The sequence below is a fragment of the Bombus vosnesenskii genome, unplaced genomic scaffold (genome assembly GCF_011952255.1).
Source record: "Bombus vosnesenskii isolate JDL3184/JDL3185 unplaced genomic scaffold, Bvos_JDL3184-5_v1.1 scf7180000013297, whole genome shotgun sequence".
NCBI classification, from domain to species: Eukaryota; Metazoa; Arthropoda; class Insecta; order Hymenoptera; family Apidae; genus Bombus; species Bombus vosnesenskii.
This window is the reverse complement of record NW_022882947.1, coordinates 971,164-995,202: the sequence shown is the minus strand read 5'-3', so window position 1 is coordinate 995,202 and position 24,039 is coordinate 971,164. Positions and strand designations below refer to the sequence as shown.

At 44.8% G+C, this 24,039-nt stretch overlaps 1 protein-coding gene across 3 annotated transcripts; it reads left to right on the top strand.

Moving 5' to 3' along the window:
* The first annotated feature begins 938 nt into the window (after nucleotides 1-938).
* LOC117233555 (protein drumstick) lies at nucleotides 939-23,024 on the top strand. Of its 3 annotated transcripts, none has more exons than XM_033493961.1 (3): nucleotides 939-1,172; nucleotides 14,318-14,918; nucleotides 18,509-23,024. In XM_033493961.1, the coding sequence occupies exons 2-3, from the start codon at nucleotides 14,689-14,691 to the stop codon at nucleotides 18,522-18,524; spliced, it is 246 nt and encodes an 81-aa protein (XP_033349852.1). In that variant the 5' UTR covers nucleotides 939-1,172; nucleotides 14,318-14,688; the 3' UTR covers nucleotides 18,525-23,024. The 3 variants fall into 3 exon arrangements, with proteins under 3 accessions (XP_033349852.1, XP_033349853.1, XP_033349851.1); XM_033493962.1 differs by lacking the exon at nucleotides 939-1,172 and adding an exon at nucleotides 8,542-9,108 and having other exon boundaries at nucleotides 19,159-23,024; XM_033493960.1 differs by lacking the exon at nucleotides 939-1,172 and adding an exon at nucleotides 8,555-9,108.
* Nucleotides 23,025-24,039: the final 1,015 nt, after the last annotated feature.

Genomic DNA, 24,039 nt, shown 5'->3' with positions numbered 1-24,039 from the left:
ACAATCTATTCTGTGCGTCGGCACGTCGTTCTACGGCGCGTGATAAGTCTTGCATCGTTGGCCGGGTCTGTAGATTCCCCTCTTTCTCTCTCTCTCTTCCTTTCTCTCTCTCTCTCTCTCTCTCTCTCGCTTTCTTTTTCTTGCCCCGTGACACATGGCGGTGAGTTCCTGTGAAAATTTCGGCATCGCTCAAAAGCTGAAGTCAAACATGGGCGTGTTTCACGAGGTGTCTCGGTAAATCCGGTAAAGCGGCGAAGGCAAATCCCTCTTCTGTCAGCGGCGCGCGCGACGAGCTAAATGCACGGCAATATACACTACCGTCCGCACGTCTCGCGCCGCGCGTTTTATGGTTCGCGGCGAAGATTGAACGGCTCGTTCCCGAAACGCCGTAAACCCACATCTGAAACCTGGGGATGGAGATTACACGGGGTGCGAGTACTCGATCGCCTCTCTCAATGTGTATCTTTGTTCTCGGGCCTTGCGTAACGCAATTTTTCCATCGAACGGCAAGTTTCGCTTACAGACGTAGATCAAAGTGACTTTCGTTGACGCGAAAGAAATTTTTCTACGTCCTCCGTTTCCGAGAACCAAGACGTTTTTTAAGTTTTGAGAAAAGCAAAAAAGCAGTCATCGCGGCAACCGACGTTTAACGTTCTCGTTGCCGCGATATTACGACGAGCGATACTTTTGAAACTGCGAAGGGGACGAAGAAACGCGTATTTAGCTGCAAACGTAAGGATAATTTTGCAAATATCAGATTGATCGGCGATACGACGAATCGTAAAATTGCTTTTACGTAACGAACGATGCTAGAACTAGCGCATAATGTCCACGCGATTCGCTGGTATTCACGCTGCGCGTCGTAAAGAACGTAAAAGTCGCAGTATCTGGCATTCCAGCATCCAATAAACGCTCTGTCGCAGAGCGTGCGGAAGAATCTCACGCGACAAGTTTCATTATGTCACGTAGGACTCGCGTACCGTGGCTGGTCGGCGAATCATCGAACGCGCGGTCGTGTTCTCGCGGAAACCAGATTTACCTCGCGGAGCAAGTCACGAAGAAACCGCGTTTGCCGAGAGATCGATGCGCGCTCAAATATCGAAACGCAAACGCAGCGTCTAGCGTCTGCGGGAAAGTGACACGCCAACGGGAAACATCGCCGGACGCCGAAGGTAAACAACATTGTCAAACCTTTGGTTTTTCTCGCACGACAGCCATCGTCTCTGGAACGATGCGAGTCGTTTGGTAAATCGATTTTAGTTTCTAATAAGAAGAATTAGAATTTATGCGACATACATCGTGTTTCGACGAATATTTCGGTCAGCGAAAATAAAAGTCGAGAGACGCGTAGCCGAGTTATAAACTTGGACGATATCTTGGCGACCTGACAAAAGTATTCCTTCGATCGGCAAACAAAAGACACACCTGGGCTTCTTATCTGTCTTCGAAGCGCTTCGGGGAAATTTGCATGGTGAAATCTCCGTTGGAAAAGTCACAAGACGCGCACGCTTGCCTTTACGCTCCTACGCGTTCCAATTCACAGTCAATTACGGTCATAGGTATTACAATGTGACTGGCATGGACAAATTAAACGTTGAATAGCATCGATTCGAATTATTCGTACGATAGAGAGACGACGTATGGAACGCGAAGAATAATCGCTGCATCGCGTCCCCTTTATCGTTATCGAAATTCGAACGAAGGATGACAGGCTCGCGGAACGATCGAATTGCGGAATAAAATCGGTGAACGAGACGAGGGTGGAGGAGAATCGTAGGTGAAAGCGGTGCTCTATGGAGCGCCACGGTGGTCGCAATAACCTTAGTTCCCTCGTACGTTCGCGGCCGTAGCATTATAACGTGTGCACGTCGCATACTTACGTGGCCAGCACAAGGTGCGGCTTTGGTCCACGATTCTTCTTGGGTTCGCCCTATGCCCATTATGCGAGCGAACTGTTCGTGGTACCTTTCCGTAGGCTCTCGATTAAGCGTCGTTCACAGCGATGTAAATCGAGTTCTTCGCGACCGATCGAGAAATTTTACGCCCCGGAAATATTTCCCTATCGTTTGCGAGACGTATCAGCGTACGATGTCTTGGGATGGATATTTCGATATTCGGGAATAATTTAATTCGACGATTTCTGCATAACGGCTAAAGGATCGATAGAGATCGTGCGCAAAATACGAACGAAGAAGCTCGAGCCTGGAAAAATAGTAAAGCAACGAGTCCGAGTTACGCGGATATTACAACCGAAAGATAAAGAAACTAACATTTATCTAGCGTTAGTAATATAGTTTAATTGAAAACGTGTGTACGGCAGAGGTAAAAATTACTTTTGAGAACTTTTAATAGAGTCTCGATAAAACACGCAACACGATTCAACTGTTGCGTTCTATTTTGATTATCAGCGAGCATTTTGAAACTAATCTCTTTATCTAAGTTGTTAACGAGTGCAACTGATAACGATGGACAATAAAGTGCCGCAATTATGGAATTGTACTTTGTTAACGTCCGACGGTGGAGTAAAAATACAAAGTACATAATCTGTGAGTGTGTGTGTGTGCGCGCGCGTATGTGTGGAAGAACGACGTTACTGATATTGGTAAAACACAGAATTCTATGAACAGAGCTTCTTTATTTCGCCGATCTATTTCTAAATAGATTTAGGATGAAATTTCCACTTTGCGTGCGCTGGAACTCGTAAAGGTTTCGACGATTTATATTTCTTACTCTGAACTATTTGAAATTTTCAATTTTCGACACTTTGCAAGACCACGCGTCTTCGTTTTTACGCAGCAAGTTAAAGTACAAATTGGCATGTAAAAGATCGTATTCTGAATCTCGTTGCGTCTCGCGTAAATTGCTATTTGATTTTACGCAAAATAGTCGAATAACAAAAATTGACAAACGCATAAATTTATACTTTTATAATAAGTTTACGTGATGTGCATGTACTGTTGCGAAGAAAATGGCGAATCGCTTAGACGAAGATCGAGTACGATACGCAAAGTGGTCGAGAGTCCGAAGAACATGATAATTTTCAGTGTTACGACTCAACTAACAATTTCTCTCTTTAACTCGAAAACGACTAAAATGTCGCTTGCTTCGAACCAAAATCCGGTACCACCATCCGGATAGTTCCGAATGCCTCGTATAAATAATCACAAGCTCTCTCGTTTCTTTTGAAAAAATAATAAGAATACGAATACGAAAGCATCGACCATGAGCCTAATCCATCCACTGTTCGTTATCAATCGCGAGCAGAGTGGCGCGTACGCGCGTACGAATGGATCGCGCGAGTTTTCCACCGAGAAATCGCATGGCGGTAAAAAGGATTCACGCGATTGCGAAACGACCAATTGTGAAAGAACCATTAGGCAGACGAAGCAGAGACGTATGCATACAGACGCGTTGCCATTGGGTGCGTCTGCGTATCTGCGACTCGCGACTTCGCGCCGACCCAACAACGCGACTGGAGCTTTGATGTAGCCGCCATTCTGAGAGACACTTATTATCGTTGTGTCTGACAACGTTTTCAGACATATCGGGCTGCTTCGCGGACTGGGTGGCCTAAAAAATCCTCCGCTGGTCGATCCCTTCTTCGTTCACGACGATCGAGATCGATGCTTTTCGAAGGATTTTACTTAAAAAAATTACTCGTCCGACCACTGTTAGTACATTGCCAGGCAGTTGCTAGGATACGTAATATCAATTCCTTGCTTAATCATCTTTCGACTGTTCGATCTTCGAATAGGCGGATATAGAAAGATCGAAGCCAACGAAGACTCTCTGGAATAGATGGAAACTTAACGAGCGATATCGAACTGTGAAATCGAAACTGAAGAGAAGCGACGTTTCATCGGGTGGACATCGACTCGATACGATCCAATTTAAGTCTCGAAGAAATTCACAGGGGCGAAGCGATTTCGAAAGCATCGAAAACTTCTTCTCGGAGAAAGTCCTATCGAGATCTCGTCTCTTTGCATAGAAATTCACACGTGGCTGTCGAACGATTCGACTTTGGACGCGAGCGATATCATTAAGCAATAGCGAGTAATATCGGGGAAGATTAATTGGGCTTAGTCTGTAATCATACGCTAAACTGAAGTGCACGCTCTGATTATATATTATCACTAACATCTACATCCGTGGAGGGCCGAAAAAAAAAAAGGTTTGGGGCGCGTAGCAGCCAGCCCCAGACCCTCGTCGATGCTGAAGCTCGGGACCTACCTGCTAATTCGACGTGGACCTGTCTCGATCGTTCCTCGTTATCTCTGCCCACGGGCGAAGGTGATGGCGTTCACGGTATCGTGTGGCTAGGACCTAATCTATCGGCCTACGGGACCCGTAGGTCGAAAACGAGCCGTGGTATGTACCACGTAGTACCTTTTTCCCTTGGTGCCAGAAGAACGTGACAATATTTGTCGCGGACCGGGCCGATAGCGAGGACGCGCGCTATTTGCCCTGGTAACATTCCCCATGGGATGCCGTCTGTTTGCCCGGCCTTTGTTTCCGCCAGTTTCCGTTTCCTGCGCCAACACGGCGGTCTCTCTGTGATCTATCCCCGCTTACCGAATACGCGTTACTCCGAAACGTTCATCGAGCTCGATATTCCGTTCCTTTTTGTCCCAAGTCGACAATTGTTACGACAACGCGATGCAATACGAGACAATATGCTTCCAGAGGTAACATTAGCTGCTGTCTTACTTTCTTACTACGCTACGTGTTAGATACCGTCAGTTTTCAGTATCTTTCTTCCATACTATCGTTACGACATGCGTCTACCATCGTGCAATTCAAGTAATACACGAAGAAAGTTTATATTTACCTCCAGCTGGAATTATTTATGAAATATATTTATTGTTATTCATTCGACGATTCTATTAGCCTTTGGCGGAGTTAATAAATGGCACGAATAATCAGATAGAGACGTTCAAATCGAACCACTAAGCGGGATTCATTTAGTTTGGCAGCAGCAAGTAGATTTACTCGGTCTATCGTACCGAGGATTACCATGTACATAAATTAAGCGCAAAAGTCTAGTAACAGGAGAAATATTCCTTCGAAAGCGATAATACGAAGGTCCTGATACGATAAAATATTTGTCTCCTCTTATATCTTTACGCCGTACATCGCGAATGCTCGTTCTACTTACGCTTGGTCCGATCAGCGGCCTATTCCACTGTCCATTGAAACCAGGTAAAGTTCATGTATAACCCAGCCTAAGTCGTCTAGTTGATTTTAACTTTACGTAATGCGCGTCATCCCGCCGCTAATGACACACAAGTCGTACGCCGTCTTTCTAAATTTCTCATTACGTAATGTACAAGGGATCACCGTTGCGCAAACAAGCGAAAAGATTCGAACAAACAGCGTCCGACGATCATGGAAATTATTCGTTATTCGTATCGCTTTCCTCTGGCAGAAATCATTAACGCGTTGCTTCAAATTCCTTGTTGTTAATATATGTTTTACTTTCTCTAACTACATCTGTGTTTCTAGGCTAATTTATTGCAACGTGTTATTAAACCCATTTTACGTTAGTTCGCGGTTGTTGCGGAAGAATATACGATACGACACGATTCGAAAGGAGAGAAACTTATTAAGTCGAAAAATGTAAGATCTTAAAGGTAGACGATAGCTTCGCCAAGTTTTGTTACTGATATTGAGGTTAGATCGCTTAGATACTTATCAAGCTTACGAAGCTTTTAAAACTCTTTACCGGATTGCGATTAATCGCAGGACAGTTCAGGTTAAATAAAAGGTTAGAGGTCAAATAAAAATCAGATTACTTGATATATATCGATTTTACATATAGGGTCAATTTTTCAGTTTCTCCGGATACTTCTTTGAACTCGGCACAGGAAACCAAAAACCCAAGACGTTATCTTCGTGATCGATGTTTGCATAGTTTTCGGCAATACGTCCTCCGTAAACATCCTTATCACAGGTTTGTCGCCTGTCAATCTTGTCGACCAACGCATTCTCCTCGTTTCATTCTTTTATCTGAACGTGTTTTCGTTCTATGGGATTTAAAAGATTTATTACTTCCCTTCGTTACGACCAGGATTTTATTAACAAGTTCCGTTTTACCCTTCGGTCTGTTAAAGTTTTATCGACCGGTTCTATCTCGGTTCTGCTAACTTTTCGTAACTCATACGGTCGTTAATTAACAAGCAATGGCAAGATATATTTCGGTCAACTTCGTTCGCCATCTCCTCGTAAGTGTACGCTTGGGAAGAGAATTTTTCGATTTAAGCACCATTCATTTAATCGTTAGATCAATTGCAAAGGAAACAGATCTATTCGGGAAAGCTGTCTGCGACTGCTCTTAGTCTATCTTGAGTCGAATTTTTCAATTTTGTTGCTGAAATATTCCTCCGATATATCTACAGCTTGACTCGCAATATCGGGCATTTTGCTCGACAACAAATTTTACAAAGACCCACGTAAATTAGCAGTCTGTGTGAGAACGATTACAATTGCAGAATTTGTTACCTAAGAGTGCCCTCCGACAATCGATAACATTTTCAATATTTCATGGTTCTCGGCATCTTTGTACAATATCGACGATATAATGTCGACGATACGTATCGATCCTAGAACTCGTACGATGCAATTTGCGATTTAATACTTGCAAATTTATGGAAATTCTCAAATGAGAGAAATGAAAAGAGACGTCCAGCGGATTGGCAATTGGAATGACAGGCGATAACGGGCAAAAATCAATTCACCCGCGCTTTATCTATTTTCTAACATACCCTGCTCGATCTTCAAAGGAATTCGGTATAGGATTCGAATGTCTCAAATTTCTCGAGGGATCCATCTCGACGGAATTAATGACCATCGCGCGAACAACAGTGGCCGAAGCGATCGCCTTCGTCACCGTTTTTCATTAAGGCTGTAGCCCAGTGGCTGTCATAAATTCCCATAAATTTCTAGCTGTGTCAGCATCGGAATTGCTGTCATCGATTTCCACGCGTATCTGCGAGGGAAATCTCGAAGAAACCTAATCCTTTGCTCGCGGATGCCGGTTTTCATTTTGCTTCCCTAAATATTCCTATCGAAGAGATCAGACGCGGCGAAGAAGTTGGGTCGGACAGAGCCCTTGGAAACGTCTTTTCCCCGTCATCGTTGTCGTCTTCATCTTCGGCTAGATCGGTCCGGACCGGCGTGGAGACGCTGCCCGGTGGCTACAATCGGATTCCAAGCGGTACGTCGGCGTTCTCTTTGTTGCCGATCGCTCACTGGTCTTCTTCGGTCGCTCCTTCTTCCACGCGATCCGCCAGCCTTTCCCGTGGAATTTTTCCACCACTCGATCATCCTGGTGGCTCGCGAAGGAGGCGATAGCCCATTGAATCGTCCAATGAAGCGATACCGCGAGATCTCGCTGGGCGGTACCCTGTACGCTGGCGATGGCTCTCCGGGTCCGCAGTGGGCCGTAGTGGGGTCCGACGGGGACCGACAGGACCCACGCTGGCCGCCGGCTGGTGGGGGGATTGACATCGACTACTGTGCATTTCCCACGTGCCCTGGGAACCCCCGCGGCATCGCGTCAGCCCCCGCTCTTCGTTCTTGCACGCTCCTTCCACCTCCGCTTCCTCCCACACCTTCGTCAGCGTCACTCTTTCTGGCCTCGAGAGAGGCCTCGATAGAGACAAAGAGATCACCGCTGCCGCGGATCCTCTTCCAGGAACCGATTCCAGCTGATCCGCTTTTTCGCGTGGGCGAGCAGATTGACACACGACGCGAACTCGTTTTGGCCGCTGTTCGACGACAAAGGCGACAGGTCCAAAGCTGTGACACGTACACCGGCGTACTGCCTTTTGACGTTTCACGCCGCGTTCCAGGCGAATTTGCTTAGCTTCTAAGGCTAGATTCTTTTTGCCGAAACGGCAAACAAATTTTCGCGGTTGGAGACGAAAATCGGAGAGATCGGTAAATGAGTAATAGTCGCGGTGGCTCGGCCAGCACCGCTACCTCCTTTGTACTTTGGCCTAGCTACCGCCCCCGCGGGGGGCAGGCATGCAGAGAGAGGGCGAAAACGAAAGAACTCTTGGCCGGTATTCTTCGAAGAGTGGGAAGACCGTTTCGAAAAGGGTCTATCGCGTGGGCGAAGAGGGATGCTCTCTGATTCAACGGTTACGAGGGCGGTCCTATCGGACCCCGGTGGAAGGGATCGTGGAAGAGAGGGAGCAACTTGAGGAACAGTTGGAGCAAGGGGAGGGCGGATGACCACTATCCCAGGAGCTCAGGAAGCCGCGTCATCGAAGGATTTGTGAATAACCACGCTGCTATTCGGCGACTGGTCAGACAAGGACACCAAAAGGAAAGAGAGACAAGTTCCGAGGATAAGAAACGCGTCTTCCTCTTCGTTTAGCCCTCTCTTCCTTTTCCTTCTTCTGCTCCCGTTCCTCCTCCGCGATCCTTCGATCCTTACCTCCTCTTCTACGTTTCTCTTCACTACCACCACTACTATTACTACTACTACTACTACTACTACTACTACTACTACTACTACTACTACTACTACTACTTTTATAGTCCTACTACTACTAGTAGTGGCAACGTTGTTCAAGGAAGGAAGATCCTGAAGCGTTTCTGGTAGAATCAAGAGAGGCTCACACGAACGAAACGACACAACTGGTGGGCATCGGTGAGTTGGTTCGGTAGGGAGGTGTCTCCCGGTCCTCCAACCAGAAGAAGCGAGACGACGACGACGAAGGAGACCTTTGGCGGTTACACACGGCATCCTACCGTCTTCTGGTGTGCCTACCTATTCGGGCTACCAGCGAACCGAGCGGGCAAACGGAGCTTCAGTCGACGCCGCGCACCCAAACGGTCCAGACCTGTCAGCCCGGAAGACAGCATCCCGACACACGTTCGATAGAGAATCCAATAGAGAATCTCAACGTCTCCAACCAGTTTTCAAGGATTCTCTTCCCTTTCTTTCTCACACTCCCTCGTTCCCCTACGCGGATAACAAACGCACGCATATTCGCTGACCAGTTCCAAAGAAATTTCAAAGGGACGTTTATTTGACCAGAAGTCCGGCAAACATCGCGTCCTCAGAGGGAACTACGAAGCGTGTGCTTTCTACTTTGACCGGTAAGTGCGTCTTTCGTCACTTTTTTTCTTAGTCACGGCCTCCTCTTGCTCGTGACAGTTTGCTCTCGCGCGATACGATGAAAATTCACCGATGACACCTTTCCATCTTCGTTGTTTACATTATTTACCGTAATAGTTTGATACTGTTTGGTCTTTTTACAGAATATCTTTTATCCTACAGGCCCTAAAATTGGAATATTTTTAACTATCCGTAATTCCCTTTCTCGTATAATTTGTTTCGATTTTCATTCTTATCGAATTAATATTCGTGACTGTTGGTTCGCGCTTCATTGCACTTGGAAACGCGCGGGCGGGAAAAGGTGTGGTCCACATTCGTTGATGTCTCTCGAGTCTTCGTGGTGACTGGCCCAAAACCGGTAGCGTGCCACAGGGCGGTACACGGTAGCTGGTTCATTTTGATTGGCTACCAGGCTACGCGGTACCGAATCTTTTATTCGTCGAACGCTCTCAAACCAGTGCCATTGGTGTAATAGCTTTTTTTTATGTTTGGAGAAACGTGATTGATTCGAAACGTAACCACTAGTGGCTCAGGTTCGAATTCGTTGTCCCGCGTACTCTGATTGAACGAATTATAATATCCGGACGATAGTCTTAATCCAGTATATACCCTTGACATTTTCCAAATACTTAATTTCTCGATCCTTCATCGATGCAAATCTCGTAATCAACCCTTTCTCTCAAAGTTTTTATCGAAAATTTCTATCAACGGTAAGAATCTCGACATTCACATCTCGCATTCTTTCGATCGTTCACCCTCGCAAACATTCTCAACCCCCTTGATCAAACTATATCCAACTAACTCGATAACGAGCCAACAACTTTCAAAGCTAAGTCGCTGAGTACGATCCGGTTGACCGCAAAAGGGTCGACCCTTCGATCGATCCAACGTCCCAAAAGCTTCGCCATCGATCGTCTCGGCATTTCCCTTCCTATTGGATGCCAGGGAAGAATTGTAATAAGGAATCGCCCTTCCAAGACGAACAAGCCCTTGCACGTTGAGCCCGCGCTACTTTCCAGTACCAGGGTACCACGTCGATCCAGAGGAGGAGGGTGTGGTTCCGCTTGGTGGATTTCTCTGGAGGTTCGGTAGCGACTGGCCGAAAACCGGTAGTCGGCGGTAGGGCGGTGCACAGTAGCAGCTTCTCTTTGGTTGGCTACCGACGAACGAACGAAGGCTACTGCTCCCTTCTTTATTCCTCTATACATACGAGAACGGGTGCACGCACGTCGAGGCGAGCTTCTTGGTTGGCTCCACTCCGTCCTCTCTTTGATTGGCTGCCTCTTCATCCGTGCCCTCCGTCCTTTTGCTCGCGAGGGACCGAGCGTAAACGCGGGAACCTCTTGTCTTCGTCGACAGTCGCGAGGCAATCCCTTTCCCTTCCGAAAGAACGCTTCTGTCGGAGGAACGAGATCACCAGAGCCGAGGACAACCCTCCAGCACGTTGCCAGTTCCTTGGGGGTGGAATATTTAACGTTGACCCTTGGACGAGGGGTTAATCGGTATGAATCTTCGTAACTGGAATATCGCAGCTGCGATTGACAATCCAGTTGCTCTTGTAAGGTCAATGACTCATTACGAAAGCGACGTGGAAAATTCCGCGCCATTAGCGCAGCTTGACCTAATTGGAGTTTTAAGCGGATTAGGTGCTTCTGACGGTCAATGGGAAATACTTGCAGGGTTTGTGCCGGTATTAAGAGGGGTTAAGCAGCGATTATGGTTATCAGAGTCGATTGAAACGACTGTCTTCCGAGATAGATGTAGGACGAATAGGATTTGAACGAGTTCTCAGAATAGTCTCTGACTGTGAGACGATGGCGAGAGATTGGATCGTGAGAGAGCATGGTTAAACGGTGGCATTGTTTCTAAACAGCGTAGTATTTAGTGGAAAAGTCGGCCATTCCATACGATCTAACATTGAATACTTTGAAATCTCCGCGATAGACTCGTGGCTACCTAAGAAGCGTAATTTTCCCGCCGAAAAGAAGCAGTCGCATATCCATGCGAATCACGACCACGTTTCCACGACCGATCCGAAACGATAACTTTCGGCGGATGACAAGTACGCTTTAACTTTCGTGGGACGTGCCCGTGTTCACGAGTGAAACACGCGTTAGCATCGGTGTTCTTAGAACGCGACAGCCTGATCGAATTGCAGCACGCGTGTCTAACAGGATTAAGAAATCTCAGTTGCCCGGTTTAACGCTATGATTTTATTCTCCTCACAGCCCCCTAAACAACTCCATTATTCCTTACGATGAATCGAAATCGTATTTTACGATGACAGTGTCGTGACCGCGCGAAGGACCCCGTCCATAAAAGCTATACCGGTATTCTTAACCTTCGAGCGTACACGCTTGATATTTTCCAATTTAGAGAAACAGTCAGTGGAAAAAACGTGCAAGATCGGACGGAATAAGAATAAATGGCATTTCGCTCACTTTTCTTACGTATTTCTCAAGGTAAACGAAGATCGTCTGTCGATAACGTAAAATTCACCTCTATATGGCTACATAATTTGCGTGGGTATGTTCATTCGCAGATACCTCCGACGTACTACGCGATCATAACTGCGGGCTTCCATATACATCCTATTATCATACATTATCATACATTAGCTTTGACCTCTTGATTACGACAGGCGTATGGACGAACTTGACTATTGACACGAGATTCGACATTGTGCCTGATGATTGCTTCTGGTAAAATTAATATCGAGTAACGTGATAGAAATTTCTAGAGATTTCAAAATAAGAATCTTCGTTTTCCGATAGATATTGGAAGAATTCGGAAGGAAGGTAGAAAAAAGAAAATCGGTATAATTGTTTCAATTCGGAAGATCAACGTTAAAAGAACCCGCAAGTGCAAGAAAAATTTCTGTTGCTCCGAATGTTAAAAGTTAAGGTGAATACCGTAGAATTTCAGAATGATAATCTAGCAGCGACGATAGAAAAGGACGAACGAGGTAGACTATACAGAAAAATCGAGAACGAACTATCGATCGGACTATTCTACTTAACGAGATCCTCTTCGATCGAGACTGCCATTCTACTCCATTATTTTCAATCGAACTTCAAAATTCGTTTAAAATATACTAAAGTATAACGCAATTGCATTTATAGCCGGTGAACCGACGATCAACCCCTTGCTATATAACACCGATGTCAAACCAAAAATAGGTGGCGTAAATAATAGTAAATTCCAAGAATAAACTTTCCCCTTTTCGATTCAGAATCGCGTAAATTTCACGTTATACCCATGAATCAGCGATGTTACGAATTGGCGATAAGCCGGACGTAAAATACGTTTGATTCAAACTCCAAATGGCAGAGATATATTCAGAGATATCGTAAGAGAGAAACGTCGAAGCATATCTGAGCTAAGGGCGACATTTTTGTGAGAATAATTGGAATTCTTCGCCTACACGCAATCTCGAATAGACGAATCACGGATGCGTGCTCCGATCTGGCGGTTCGCCTGAAACGAAACGGAGAGGCGGAAAGCAAAAAGCGGGTAGAGCAGATTCGTGCGTAACACGCAGCTCCGATTAGGCCCCACCGCCGTTAGGCAGCCTAACCAACCGGGATACGCCCAGCCACGCTTATTACTCATTCGGACACGCCACTTTATTCGAGCGTGCGCCGTGTGCTTACCTTGTGCTACCAGTAGCACCGGACGTGGCTCCTGCACAATGGCCGCGGCGGACCCCGCGATCAGACCCCGGGGGCCTTTTTTATTGCTGCCTCTCCACTCCGCGGGACCTCTCTTTTCGACGACTCGCCGAGCAATAAGCTTCCTCCGGCGTTGCGTTCGTTTTTAACTTGCTTCGTTACTTCCGAACACCCCTTCTTCCACTCCTCTGTAACTAGTCGGACAGCAGACGTCGAAGAGCGGAGGACCCGATGGACAGCCCGCATCGCTGACAGTCTCGCCGTTTCTAGCGATAAAGCTATTTGGAAACCGTAGTTTGTACAACAGGATTGATTTGATTATACGATTCGTAAGTTTTAAGACCAGTTTCTACGGGATGAAACGTTCAGAAACATAGTACTTCTTTCTCAAGTTTTCACGCAAAAGGATTCGCGTTTCTACGTGTCAATCTTTCGTGCAAAAAGCTGTTAGCATTCTAAGAATAGCACGTCGAGGATAGTGGTGTTTCTGTCTTGTTCGTTCGAAAGTCGACACATCTTTACGTACATTTCCCTTCGCTCAATTCTTCGACCATCTTCGTATTCAGTCCACAGGCAAAATTACGATTTTCATGGATCAACGAGATCGAATCTTGTCCAAGGAGATAGCACCGTGTGCTCCATTAATCCCATACTCGTAAGTTTCTCGATTGCTTCGAGCCTCATCTCGGAGACTGTACAAGTAATTATTTACTATCACTACTTGTTCGAGGTAACTTTCTAAGCACGATTCCAAGCAAAACTGCGTATCTCGGTAAAGCGCGATTCTTTCAAGATGCACCTTCGAGTACCTTCGAGCAACCTCTTCTTAACGTTCTTCGTGGAAAATACCCATGTGCCTGTCGAATCATACAGCGTTACTACTGCGAAATCGACGGCGCGTCGATCGCTTGCATCACAGCTAAACTCGTCGAATCGCACCACATCACCGATATAATTTGGCGTGTTCGTATATCTAATGATGCAATACCACCAACGCATTCGGTGGACCAATCTCCATCTTACGAATTTTTTACTTCCGTCGATCTTTCGCTGCCATTGTGTTGCACGATCAGCAACATCAAAATTCCGTAAATTGGAATCACGTAAAAATGCGAAATCTTCATTGGGAATATCTCTCGTTCGAGTATACGTCCGTTAGGAATCATCGGTTGCATAGAAGAATCTGCTACGCAATCGTTACGACTATTTCGCATTTCTATGAGAAATCCTCAAACCTCGATACAAAAGAGCGATGCGATTGCGATTTCGCAGCGGTGACGACGTGCGTCTGCGCATTGCCAACGGTGGGATCGCACGCTCGTCTGCGTGGTACTATTAAAAATACGATCTTTCCGAGCCGCAAAGCGTCACCGTTTTAAAATCGCAACGACGTCGCGTCGCTTGTCCCCGCCGGGTTTTAGGTACCATTCCGGTACCTAATCGTTGCCATGCAGCGCGGATCGAGCGGTCGCGTCTCCGGGAATCGATCCGAAAATCATTGCTCCTTTATTTCCCGCAGGTAGAGAGAGCTAGGAGAGAAAAAGAAGGAGAACGAAAAAAAGAAGAGAGAGAGAGAGAGCGTGTTCCCGCGAGGAGGTACAGGCCGAGTGATCTCACTCGCAGGAGTTAGCCGGTCGGGACTAGGTTTGCGCAGGAGGAGAAGAGCGACACCGAGAGAGCATCGTGAGAGAGGGACCAAAAGGAGAGAGGAAGCTCGGTGAAAGAGAGAAAACGTGCCCCTTGTCGGGACAAGAGGGACAGAGACGCCGTTATAGGCTTGTAACCTGGTGGAGGGAGTGACTCGAGGCGTTAGCAGGACCGCGAGAGAGGAGGTAGAGGGAAAGGAGACAGAGAGTCGACCAAGAGAAGGAGCGGTGGGAATTTATAAGGATGTTCGCGATAATGCCGATGGAGACAGAGGGGCACGGCAGGGAGTTCGGCCGCCGGCAGAAGATGCGCGCCAAGTGCACGGTAGAGTTCGTCTGCAAGTACTGCCAGCGGCGCTTCACGAAGCCCTACAACCTCATGATCCACGAGCGCAGCCATAAGGACGACGTGACCTTCACCTGTGAGGTCTGCGGAAAGTCCTTCAAGCGACAGGATAACCTCAAGCAACACAGGTACATTTCGCCCGGAATATTCTTTTAAATATCTATGTACGTGCATACGTCTGTTATATGCCTCTATTATATATCCGTGTATATGTAGATACATATATAGAGACACGTATATACGTACATATGAACATTTTTTTTATCGAGTCTGTTCTAATTCGCCGCTCGGCGACGGGACTAATTCCGTGGTTGATTTTCGCGCTGACCAGACGTCCATCAGACCCAGGATCGCTATTTTTCGTCTCTGTACGGGTTAACAGTGCAGTAGTCTTTCTTATACTTTGTTTTCTGCTCTTTTTCTTCTTTTTCTTATGTCTTTTTTTTTTTTTTTGTTCGTTCGGTCCCGTGGTGATGTGGTTGATCGTGGATTGCCGTGTCGCGATAGCAAGTTGCATCGAGTGATGATTATGAATGAACTAGTGCGAGCTGAAAAGGTCGCGCACCGTGCCCGTGACACTGACAGACTCGACGAGCTCGTGGCCATTTCGAGGAGAGATTGTGGTGAAGTTCGACGTGATCCTGGTGTCTGAAGACGAATTTCGTTGACGTGTTTCTCGACGTCTGGTGTCGATCGCGCGGTCACTTTCTCGGAGCTGGTCCCGAAAAACCGATCGCTACGGCTCGTTCGAAGATTGACAGTAGCTGAAAGACGTGTCTGTGCTCGATTCGTGTTCCGTCGCGAATGTTCTTGAACGTGAAGTGCGGTAACGTAAAGTTCGAACAGTGATAAATCGATATCTTTCGTGTCGGGCGTACTCGAATCGATGTTCTCGAATACCTTGATAAAATTCCGGTCAGAAAATGTTGAAATTTGTGTTTTAACATGAAAAATCGATATCTTTTTCGCGATGTTTGCGCCGATAGCCGTATGGCAGTGTTCGCGTTAAAAAATTTTTGTGGAAATATGACAAAGAGATGAGCGGAGTGATTTAACAAATTTTTTCCGATTCCTTTCGTTAAACTGTTCGTCGTTTCGGTGGTTTCTAACGCTAAAGTATTAACCTCGATACGTTGCAAAATTCAAGTGTCATGTGAAAGAAAAATTAACAGGCATAATCGTTTTTCGAAAATTTATCAGAAGAATCTTCGCGTTTCCGACAACTATAAACGTAGGTTCGGTGATAAAATTGTGATCTGAAGGAAAAGTTAAAACTCGCGAAAAAAAACTCAGCTACAGAAGTTGACGTTTCTGCCGAATACTCTTAGCATAGTCAAACATTGTTATTCGTCGAATATTTTCTTTAAATACAGTCGTTAAATTCTTCTCGTACATTTGTTTCAAAATGTAAAACAAAAATCACGTTTCGGTAATAAAAGCAAGGCAATATTACCGAAGGAACTTTTTAAACGAAACATAAATTGCATTTCCACAAAGAAATAACGAATAAATTCAACGTTATAACGTTTCGAAGCGAGTCGTTTCCCGAAATTTCGATGGTAGTTCCGTTCCATTCGATTCTCAGTCCCGTTTAGTTGGTAAAATACGACGAAAGTGCATTCGTTCGAAACCTATCGATTTAAAACGAACTAGCCGCGCATATTGTGTATTGACCCAAGCGAGCAAGAACATAGGGACCACTTCGAAAACCGGTCGGGTCACCAGTAGGACCTTTTGTAAGACGAAAAAGTATAATCCAACGAAGACAGTACTTCATTTAGTGATTCATCCTGCTGGATGATTTCCCATCGACGATTCGTCAATCCTTTTCCTTTCCCATCATGACGGAACCATCGTCGTTTCAATGCGAAATCGCGTCGAGAAACTCGGTTGAGAATAATCGTCGTCGAACGAAGCACAGACACGTTCGTCCAAAATAAAAATACATTTTTCGTATTCGATAAAACGAGAAATATGGTTAAGAATTTGACGTTTGAAACTTTCGCCGCACTTTCCATGCGAAAAGGTTTACCTCGTGAAATTTCGTAATCCCGTTCTATGCGAATTTTTAAAAGTACGGTAAAATATCGAAGATGGATAATTTTATGCAATATCCTGTGAAATAACGAAGTTTTTTCTATTTCAAGACGTATTATAACGTGTTTCGACGAGTGACGAGATATTTCGTGATAAATTTTGTTCGTCAATTAGATTTACGTGTTCTGGCACAACGAATTTCATTGTTTTAGCAAATATTCGCGAAAATAGCTAGCTTTTTACGATAAAACGCGAGAATTGAAAAGCGAAAGTTCGCTCGCTCCAGCCGGACGTAACTTCGCGACCCGTCGGTCGTCGACAATCGGCAATCAAATATGAATTGGCTATGAAACGTCAAACGAATATAAAATACACCCCTAATAATCGTAATTTTTTGCACACTGACAGCCAAATATTTCCGCCAATGCAAATTTCCATAAAGTTTTGTATCGTTGATACGAAAAGCGGAAACTTCTTCGTTTATGAAATCGCACTTTCCATTTCAAGAAATATATACTTCGCGTGTTGTTAGATAACATTTTTCATTTTAGTTCCATCCTATAAACAATAAACAATTATATTTCTTGCAATTTCGCTAATTGCAAAGAAAATAAACGATTTTGTTAATACGAAGAAGAAAAGAATTTGAAATTTAAAATCGCTGGGAATTTTTAATCAAGCCTCCAAAATTACATGATTTACGTACAACTTTAATTTGACTGAAATTACCAGTATTTCAAGCAATTCTGAGAGACGAAACGTCTGTTATTCTTCTTGTTCGATATTAAACGTAGTAATTCGAATGCTCGAGCTAGCATAAAATGCATGATATATAAAGGTATAATTTAAACGAAAAAGTTACTGCTTTTACGGAAATACCATGGAGTTAATAAAAACGTCGATATCTCCGGCGGTTGACATCGCTTCATTAAAAACGAAATTTACTTATCAGGAACGAGAATGATTTGGCGTATCGTGTACCGGTCTCGCAACTTCGTAAATCACTTAACAATTAGTAGCAACCTCCGCTCTAACATAATGCAAAACTCTAAAAATTAATAGCTGGAGAAGGAACACAATGTATATAAAGGTATATGAAGAAAAGGATACATAAAATATTGTTCTAAAATATTTAAGAAGAGATATTTGGCATTCGTGCACGAAATAGTGAAAGGACGAAGAGCAGAGAAATCAACTTTTTAGAAAATCAGTTTGTATTAGAAAATCATTGATTGCTCGATTGATTTTGAACACAACGAGAAGAGAATACTTTTTTGATAATTCGGCTAATTGTCTTTGGATCTGAATTTCGTCGACGATCGAGCGAACCGGGTCATTTTCACGCGTGACCTTTTCGCGGCATATTGGCCTTGCGTAGTGGTAACGTGTCACCTTCACCGTGGTAATTTCGCGTAGGAAAACGAAGAAGGTAGAGAGGGAATCCGCGTAGATCCGCGAAGTTCACGTCCTTCCTCCCATGACGCCGTCTTGGCACTTTGAAGATCAGTCTGACCCATAAATCAGTCTGAAATAATGCTGCCTCCGCATGGAACGTGCGAGCCAGCGAGCGTGCGCACGCACGTTCGAACGAGCGAGCGATAAAATAAATCTTCGATACTGGTGGATACTAATGGATACCTTGTATGTAACGGCGGTGGTCTTGTTTTCTGTTCTGTTGTAGATGTGGGTGGCGGTGAGCGGGAGCTCTGAACCTCCTGCACCTTGACACACACACAATGTACACGCAACAACAACAATATCAACATGATCAACAAAAAGAAATTCTAACAACTCAACAACAGCCCATAACAACAAAAAGTTGCAATCCACGTTCTTCTCTATCGTTTGACATTTATATATACTTAAATAGTCTTCCCCTCTTGTTTCTATTATCTTTTTATTTCTTTTTTATCGTACTCGTCACTCAAAATTTGCCGCGTTATGTCCCTGTCGCAATCGCGAGAACAACGCACGATCATCCATTCCGTGCATTGCTACCGCCACCACGAGATAAAGAAAAAAGAACAAGGAAGGATATAACACACCCAGCATGCTATAAAAGATCTACACTTCTATCAACGCTATCCACCTTTTTCGATATTCTTCCGCTGTTTCCGCTACGATCGACGATCCACGATCGCATTTATCGCCTTCTAATTTCTACTGATACTAACACGAGCGCGCACAACAGCCCCCCTCGCTAATCGCGAAGCGGTGGAATTTGATTTGCTAATTAGGAGAAGAAAAAAAAGTGAGGGAGAGGGAGAGGAAGCAGACAACTTCTTGAAGAGAATTTTCCTCATCTTCCGATTTCGACCATCTTTGTTCCAGGAGCATACACTCTGTTCCCTACAAGGGCTCCAACGGCTACTCAAATGGCTATTCGAATGGCTACTCTAGGTACTAGAAGCCATCCGGCCAACTAATATCCTAAATCTTCTCCCGTAGAGACGCGTTTCTCTCTGTTTCTGATTAGGCTAGTTTCATGCCGCCTGGTCGTGGTTCAACAAATATTTTTTGGAATTTCGACGAAGCCTGTACGTATGTACATAAACGTACGACGATGGAATTTTCTACATACGAGCGTGCAAATGAAATGTAGAAACGGAATAACGTGTCGGCCGTTCTGTTCAGAAAGAATTAGTTTCTAGATAGTAATTTTAAATGACGATCGAACACAGGAACGTCTCTTCAATTGGAAATCTTGCTTTACATCGAGTCGATCGTGAATTATGTTGAATTATTCTTCTTCCAGTTCTATTCAAAAATTAAGAAACGAAAGAAAAATCAGTAGAAAGAACGAGATCTGAACTCGGTAAATGTTCAGACACCATGCGTTGGAAAGAAACGAAAGGAGAACGAGCGTGACACGAAAAACGATAGAAAAAAAGCTCTCGACAACGATCCAACGATGAAAATAAAAATCCACGTCGAAATTCCGAGAATCTTTTGACCCGATCACGCGTCCATTCTTCTCGTTGTCCGTCTGTCGGTATTCCGAGTCGATCGATTAATTAATCAACTCGAAAAGACGCAGCGCGTCAGCCTACTGAGTCGCAAGGGAAACAGTTCCGTAATTACTGATCGTCTCCTCGCCTGTCTTACGAACCTCGCTTCTCGCTCCTTCATTCCGCTTCTCCGATTATTCTTTTTTTTTTTTATTTTTTTTATTTTTTTTTATTTTTTTCGCTTCTGCCACTTTCCCGTATTCCGAGCCTAGACACCTAGACGCCAGCCACAGCAAGTCATCGAGACTTTTCATCGCGACAAAAGACATGGAGAGACAGAAACAAAACAAGAAGAATCACGTCAATGGTGTCAACCGTGTTAGAATTTCATCGGCACGAGGCTCCCGAGGATTCCATGCAAAATCAAATTAATCGAATCGTTGAATTCACACCAAGACGAGAGCTGGAGGTTAGAATACCGAAGATCTGATCACGACACGTTTCACATTCGTTAAACGGATCTCTATGATCTTTCGAGAGTATTTCAAGCATTCCTCGATCGAAATTTCTCGACAATTCGAAGAACGTGCGAGATAACAAACGAAATCGTTCTACTTGAACGTGTTTAACGAATGTCCGCCGGTGAAGGATAGTCAGGAGTTGCATAAGATCGTGGAAAGGCAGACAGGGAAATCTAACTTCGTTATCAGCGACACGTTCGAAGAACACGAAGTATATGCCCAACCAGTTTTCGTTATCTCGAAAAATCTACTCGCCCGTGGTTCCTGCTTTCTCCCGACCGAGCTAAGTAACATCTTAATCATGGAAAGCAAAGCCGCCGTAATTCAGTTCGAGCATCCATGGGAACAGAGCAACGAGGCCAAGGTCGTACGAAGAAAATCATCGCACGCTTTCGTCCGTAAGATCGAAATTTCATCGCTTGCCATTCTCGCCTTACCAAATTCGAAACTTTCGATCGGAAACTATTAAAGGAACTGTAACACGCACGAGAATCTTTGGAAAGGTGGTCAGAAATAAATTAAAAGATCAGATTGATTAATCGCACGAAAGAAATGCCCGTCGAGGGCCACGAATCCGGCGAACGAAGCATCGAAAAATTTGAATTTCAATATCAAAGGGGTCTCGGAATCGCCGATTGGGATTCACGTTGGCCCGGAAGCGGCTAATTTGAATTGGAAGATCCGCTCGTTTCACGAGCAGGTGGCAACAAGCGGAGAAAAAAGGAAGGCTCCGTGTCAACAGTGTTACACGAGGACCTCGGGCTAGAGTTCCAAATTAGGCCGCGTAATAACCCGCTTCAAAGATGCTGCTGAGGACCGGATGCTACCGTGGGACCACGCCCAAGCCTGGAGCGACGCGTTCTTCGCCCGACATCAACATCTGGCCATCAGGATCACAGCCGAGTCGTCTCGAGGGCTCGGTTCCGCGTGATTCAACGCGATCCAACGGAAAGAATCGAATCAAGATATCTCGGTGGTCCCATAGCGTACCAAGGCGAACCGAAATCGCGAGCGAAGCAACGTCTAGCCGGAGACGCGACCAGACGACCTTGGAAATGTGAAACAAGGCGAGTCCGCTGACGCAGATAGCAGTCAGCTGGAATCGGTTTCCAGTGGATGAACCGTCGACTCTGCAAGTGTCTCTTCGATTTCGCGCGGATACGAAACCTCGGCCGTTCGATCGAGAACGGCGTGATCGATTGCTATCGAGCGTTTCCTAGACTGGACGGCCGTTGGCGCGACCGTATCGTTCTTTCGTCTTCGTAACCTTTCTCGTGGCTTCGTTGCTGAACATCGGCGTTGGGAAAAGCGTTGGGAGAAAACGGAAACCGGTCAGGCACGTTCGAATCCATTGAAGATGTCATTGGTAATTTTTGGTCTCAAGGTCTTATTCTTGGCTTTCTACTTCAAGAATATTTTTCTATTAATTTCAAGATTAGTTTTCGACGAAGATCGTGTGCTTGTCGAATGGACGAAAAAGAAATATCAAAGGTACAAAATTCAGGACAATCATCAGTCATCTTACAATGTATTTAACCAGACCGCCATAGACGAAGAAACAACTATTTCTTTTTTCCGTCACCGGACGTTCGATCAAAATATAATTACTTTGCGTAAAATTTAAATTTCATACTTCCCTGAAAGGATGATGTATTACACGCGACTCGAGCTGCACAGCTGCCTTTTACTTTTTTTTCTCTTTCTTCTTAGGGATACATTCTGACATGGTCGCGTGTCGGTCGCGATCGACAAATTTCCGGGACTAGTTTTAACGCGTCCACATTGTAAATTAAACACTTACACACGGCGTGGATGAGAAGTAAAAATAATTATTTGAACGACTCCGACTTTCGTAAGCTGCGACGTCTCGAGGGTGCTCGAGATGGATCGATCGGTCAATTGTTCGTCAGCGTCGAAAGTCTGCGGCGATCACATCGACAGAAAGCTATAAAAAATTTGACTCGATCCCTTGAGATATTGAAATTGTATTAAATTCGACTGTCATCCTCTCGGGAGACCTGTTTCTCCGGAACGGAACGGAAGTTAGGGAAAGAAAAGGAACGAAGTTGGAAAAAAAAGGAAAGAAAGCAAAGTCGCGCTTTGTATATACCTTGAAAATGACAATTTATCGCTATATTTTCTAATATTGTATCGTATTACGAACAACGCGATTATCACGTGCGTATTATTATTATTATTATTATTATATAATTATTAATTATTGGACGAACGTTATGGAAGAAAACTAAAAAAATGAATAGTCGTTAGTCAATGCGCATCGTAGCCAATCGATAGGCCTCTCGATCCCCGTAGAAGCTGTATTCACGTTTTTACCGATTAATAGAAGTGATAATAATGTTATTATTATATTTTATATTATATATTATTATATATTATATTATAATTATTATAATTATATATTGTAACGTGTATCTATATCTATATTCCTGTATCGCTAGCTTTACAAGTAAACCGAGGCGCACGGTCAGCCCGGTGACAATGTGAAAAACAGACAGAACGTATGTGTGCGTGAAAGAGTGTGAGAAAACGTATGAGAGCTAGAGAGAGAGAGCGAGAGGTGATTCTGTTGCTTTTCTCTCGAAAAGAGATAAGACGACACGAGTATGCGTGACACCTCTCCGTGTGCTTTCGGGGAATCGCATTGTACTTGTGGGCACGTCCCACCCTACCGGCCTACCAATAAATTTTGCCAAGTCGTAAAACGCTGTTCCGCACTTTTTTCTTCTTTTTTCTCTCTTTTTTTTTGCCTTTATTTCCTTCTTCTCCTTCTTCTTCTTCTTCTTCTTCTTCTGTGCGGGCCGCGCGAGCGCGAGCGAGCACATTTTCACGAAATCCGCCGTCCCATCGTTTTTTCCATGGCCGACGAGTCCAGCCGATGAAAGTTATCGGATGACCATGTTCATCCCGATGCCTCGCATCTCTGCTCGAACCGAGGCTGATTTGTTGTCCGTTTAATTGAATTATTTTAATGGGCCCCTCAGGGTCTTTTGATGGACGACTTCGACCCAGCAGCCTCCACCTCCGCTTCCTTTCTTTCTCTCTTCCGTTTCGATCTGTTCGAGGGTTTTGACGGTGATCTATGCATCGCTACGCAGCCCAGGTCGCGTTTCTTTCTTGCTGGGACGAGTCGAATAGGAAGGATTTTGCGAAGGTGTACAACACTCTGACGGATCGTAGGTAGGTAGGTCTCGACTATCTACAACTTCTCTTTGTTTCAAGGAAGAGAAATTATAGCTGACTACAACTTCGTGCTTTGGTTGTTTAGTTCTAGCGCTACGACGTTGTAACGACGAAATTCAATGTCGGAGATAAATAAAACTATATTGATAAAACACCGAATCAAAGTACGATAGTAATAAGAAAAAAAGAAAGAAAAAATAAAAATAAGGTCCATAATAGCGAAGTGAAAAGCAGGAAAGACAGGACGATGCTTTCAACGTCAGAACCTCGCACAATTTAGCCAAGGAAGCTGTTCGAAATCACGGGGCAACGACGATAATGTTCGAACAGTGAAATATCAACACGTCGGGACTGGCGATTTAAATGGAAACGCAGGGTCATTTAAAGTCGTCTCTGATTGTCCCGTTCTCGAGATCGTGGTATATTTAAAACGAGTTTCTGATGAGTCGTAGCCAGGCATCGCTTCGGAATGGTCGTCACGCGAATCGTAACAAGCGAGAAGAAACGAACGAGGCGAGAAAAGGAGAAAAGGATAAGCAGAG

Excerpts from the sequence above, each read along its gene's own strand:
- LOC117233555 (XM_033493962.1), top strand. The coding sequence starts at position 14,689 with ATGTTCGCGATAATGCCGATGGAGACAGAGGGGCACGGCAGGGAGTTC. Across the intron at positions 14,919-19,158 it reads GATAACCTCAAGCAACACAG|GAGCATACACTCTGTTCCCT; the intron begins GTACATTTCGCC and ends TCTTTGTTCCAG.